The sequence below is a fragment of the Triticum aestivum genome, chromosome 2B (genome assembly GCF_018294505.1).
Source record: "Triticum aestivum cultivar Chinese Spring chromosome 2B, IWGSC CS RefSeq v2.1, whole genome shotgun sequence".
In the NCBI taxonomy this organism is placed as follows: Eukaryota; Viridiplantae; Streptophyta; class Magnoliopsida; order Poales; family Poaceae; genus Triticum; species Triticum aestivum.
In genome coordinates, this window is record NC_057798.1 from 646,611,383 (window position 1) to 646,615,592 (window position 4,210).

General features: G+C 42.9%; 1 protein-coding gene across 2 annotated transcripts; it reads right to left on the reverse strand.

The window, feature by feature from the left end:
- LOC123041882 (acyclic sesquiterpene synthase) lies at positions 1-3,872 on the reverse strand. 2 transcript variants are annotated; one of them, XM_044464431.1, is made up of 11 exons: positions 3,613-3,872; positions 3,398-3,456; positions 2,957-3,231; positions 2,743-2,840; positions 2,194-2,390; positions 1,799-1,902; positions 1,614-1,712; positions 1,316-1,531; positions 1,098-1,239; positions 769-1,014; positions 1-608 (listed from the first exon to the last, which is right to left on the reverse strand). In XM_044464431.1, the coding sequence occupies exons 1-11, from the start codon at positions 3,752-3,754 to the stop codon at positions 279-281; spliced, it is 1,908 nt and encodes a 635-aa protein (XP_044320366.1). In that variant the 5' UTR covers positions 3,755-3,872; the 3' UTR covers positions 1-278. The 2 variants fall into 2 exon arrangements, with proteins under 2 accessions (XP_044320366.1, XP_044320367.1); XM_044464432.1 differs by having other exon boundaries at positions 1,614-1,709; positions 3,613-3,871.
- Positions 3,873-4,210: the final 338 nt, after the last annotated feature.

Consider the following 4,210-nt stretch of genomic DNA (forward strand, 5'->3'; position numbering starts at 1 on the left):
TGTGGTTGAGATACTTATTGTTGTAAACATTACATTTCCTCATTAGTGAAAGTACTGTATTACATCTGGGCTAAAAAAGGGGTAGGTAAAAATAGACAATGTCTTCATGAGATAAAAATAAATACTTGAAATGTTTGACACACTAAATAGGGATGATGCCCTTGCATTTGTGAGGGGCACTCTGTTAGTTTTTCTAAAAAGAGATGTACCAAAGCAAACCTACAATGATATGTACAAATGAGGAAAATTAACACTCAATCATTTTTTCTCTCATGCAGTTAGGACAAGTCGAGACCAGGGAGTAGATTCATGGGGAGCTGGAGCGGCTCATGGATCACCGCATCCACCGCACCAACCTTCTCCTCTGGCGAGCTGAACGCGTCTCCTTTGTAGTAAAAAAAGTAGCATGTCTTGCACATTTTCCAGAACAACTCCTTGCATAGTCTAGGCATGACACTGTCTTCTTTGAGGACCAACCTTAACAAGTCTCTCCTGCATGTGTCTATGGGCTCCTGCAGCTCTTCCCTGGCCTCTAGTATGGTCATCGAGCCACCACTATGATGAACGAGCAGAGATACGCTATTTATTTTACCATCGATGTACTCCCTCTACAATAACATAGTCAACAACAATAATTTCCTTAGCCATGCGATGCTACTATTTTCCCTTGGAGTGTGATAATTTTATCATGGAAATTCAAGACATGTTTATCTCTCGACAAGATAATAAACACCATTTGAATTAAAATCAGGAACTTTGGCGTGATACCTCGTAGGTTTGGACATCGTTCAGGAGACGCCCACAAGTGCTCATTAGTCTGAATAGCTCGTTATACTCAGTATCTCTGACAGTATACTCCGTAATCTTTGGCCCAATAAAGTAGAGTGCTGGGAGCACAATGGGGCCTAATGCAAACGTAACAACCGCATTCTCCATGTACTCCTCTGGTGTTGGAATGTATCCGGTCTCCCTCCATTCCACCTCGGTCATCATATTTCTCATCAAATCTTGCCACTACAATCCAGTAATCACGTTAGTATTTGTTAGAGAAAATTAATTGTACCATGTACACAAAAATAAGTATGAATGAGACTAACTATGTCTACAAAGTGTTTGGTGACATTGCGGCCCTGCACCGCAGAAGCCTTTGCTCCAAGCTGGTTCACCGAGTTGTAGATTGCAGAAAAAACAATCTCTACATGTTTGGAGTAGTACTGAATTTCCTTGTGCTTATCCCACCTGCACAACAATAGGATAAGTAGAAGAAACCAAATATTGCTTTGGAAAGATAAACAAGAGATGTGTATATTGTTACATCTCAACTAATGTGGTGAGATTCTCCAATTCTTTTTTTGATCCCCCGACATCAAAGAAGTCGTCAACGACCGTCGTAAGCGCACCGTTCTTGGCCCATAGAATCCGAGCATCGGATAACTCTCCAGGCAACATGGTGCCGGCGGCAGAGAGGTAGAAATAGGCTAACTTTTGTCGTGCAAAAGGTAACTGGTTTAACCTGCTATCTTTCACCCAACTACCATGAAAGGAAACAAAAAGGTCATCTCAATAAGACGATTGTTGTTGGTATATAATCGAATATAGTTGATAAGATGTACCTCTCGAGATGTTGAAGCTCTTGTTGGCACACAATTTGACTTGTACTGAAATCCATGACACCCAAAGCTAGCAGGTCTTGATTTCTCTGCCAAGGCCTGCTTAAGATATGTAATAACATTGGTGTCTTATGAAGCTATGCATTACACAAACCTTGTTTTGTGAAAAAAGGAGAATAAAACCATACAAGTATAGCATCTGATGCTCCATAAAGTCAAATTGTTCGATGTTCATCTTATGCTCTAGACGGTCCAATGTAGTGTAGAAGGGGCCATCAAGAGCATGTTCTACCTATAACAACACAAAAGCATATTGCTATCCCTTTTATTAATGAAAATACCGTAGAACAATTGTTCTACGGTCAAAGCTAAAAAAACAACAACACAAAAGCATATATATATCACTGAGCATACAAGTAGAGTTAGTGTCCAACAAAGTCTGGAATTAATTTCATCGACAAATAAGCATAGATAGAGCTACAAGGTGACGGTTCACACTGAAGATCTATCACAACCCAACACATCCTAAGGCTATCTATGAAACGTTGAGTGGGTACAAATATGTTTTCGGTTGAACATTTACCTCTCTTAGGAGTGGTGTCGTTCTTTGTGCCTTACTAGATCTCAGTTGTTCCTTCAGTAGGCGACCTGACCAGGATCCTATACTGTCCAGAATCAACTCGTCTTTCGAGGTACTGACTTGGGAAACCTTGTATAGTTCTAACAAAGATCTCGTATCATTCAGATGAACGGAGGCTTCAGTAAGATGTGATAAGCTATCTGCAACATGCACATGTTTTCAGGTGAGTAGTTGGTAGTGTGTGAGGAAATATACACGTCCATATTAAGAATAAATTAATACTAAGCCTCCTTTTTTTTGCGGGTGAGAACATTGTATTAGTCAATTACAAGGTCCTTACAATCATCTTGAGCTAGAGTTAAAGAAACGTCCGGGCCAGACCCTAACCGTGTCATAGTTCTGCCCTCAACTCTAACGAACTTAGCTAAACTATCACTAACTTTATTTTTAGTGTGACTAATATGATTAATATGCTAAGTTTCCCAAAAAAAAGAATCAAATGCTAAGCAAGCTAACAATATATTTTGGCGGGACTAAAAGGAAACAGTATACCAGATGAGACGTCGTATCCGTTCATCCTTAAGATACGAAATGCCATTGCACATGTCTCCGTCTCCAGCATGATCTCCTCGTCTCTCTGCAACCAACGACTGCAAACTTGCTCTTGTCAGACACCCTCTCACCCACACGAGACTACAATCAGTAAACAAAGAACCGATCGACTAATCATGTTTACTCAACTTGTAGCGAGTAGTACTTCATATACCTGTAAGTGAAGTCCAGGACACTCTTGATCTCACCAGCAAAATGCCGGGATATTCCGATCTTTTCAAGGACGTCCAGCATGGATAGTTGGTGATGTATATTTGTGGAAGACGTTGGGAAGCATTGGATCGGAGGGGAGGCAGGCAAAGGCAAGGGTGCCGCCGTAGCCACCCCTGCCGTGTCGTGGGAAGATGGCGCCGGTTCGGGTTCCTGGAGCTGCTGCTTTCTTCTAGTCTCTCTAACCTTCTTCTGATCCATGCCATTTATTAATACTAACTGAAAAGTACACATGCAAGAACAAGAGCTCGTCACATGCAAATTTTGGTAGATGGCTGTGTGCAGCGTATGATGCAGAGGCCGGGGTTATCCCATTTTCAGAAGAAAAAAAAACGCAAATTTAGTAGGAGTAGTAATCAGGAATAGCTCGCTTCGTATATACTACCAGCTGGTTTTGCAGACTTGCAGCATTTTCTCCGACTTCCAGCTGCCTGTTCTTGGCCACTGTTGTAAAGAACACCATTAGCTAATCAGCACCGCGTTACGACTGATTAATCTATTTCTCTCGAACACAAAAATTGAAGCTGTTTGCGTATATAATAAACAAACAGATCAAAGAAACGAGACGACCAAGATGCATGCATGGGCATGGCAGGCTACCTGCGGCGACGGTAGGCCGGGGAGATCTGCTCGGCCGCATGGGCAGCACCCCGCATGGTAGGCCGGAGGACGAGGGGCAGCGACCACTTGGCGGCGAGAGAGGAGAGCCGGGCAGATTAATTACGGCCCTTGTCGCCGTCATTCGATCGACCGATGTGCAGAAGCTGAAGATTCAGTTAACGAACTGGGAGTTAATTACTACCTGAGTGAGTCAGAGTTCCGTATATATAGAGTGAATACACACACAGGTCGCCGGACATTCCTTTCTGGGTTGCAGTTGCAGATATCGTATCGAAAATCCAATTCGGCTCCCAGGAGCCACACGTGAGTATGCATCTATTTCACGAGTTACACGAATCCTGTCGCTGCTCAAAAGGTTCAGAGCAAGTAGACAAGCCTCGTGAGACACCAGTAGATTTCACGCGTGCAAGGACAAGCCCACTTGCAAAATGGTACTGTGCTCGCCTCCTATTTATGGTGTTGAAGCTACATAATGGCCCGGCCACCGGAGGCTGCATCAATCTGTGTACGGACAGTTCTTCCAATCCAACAAACATGTGGTGCTGAAGCTACACCATCCAAAACAAACACTTCCACG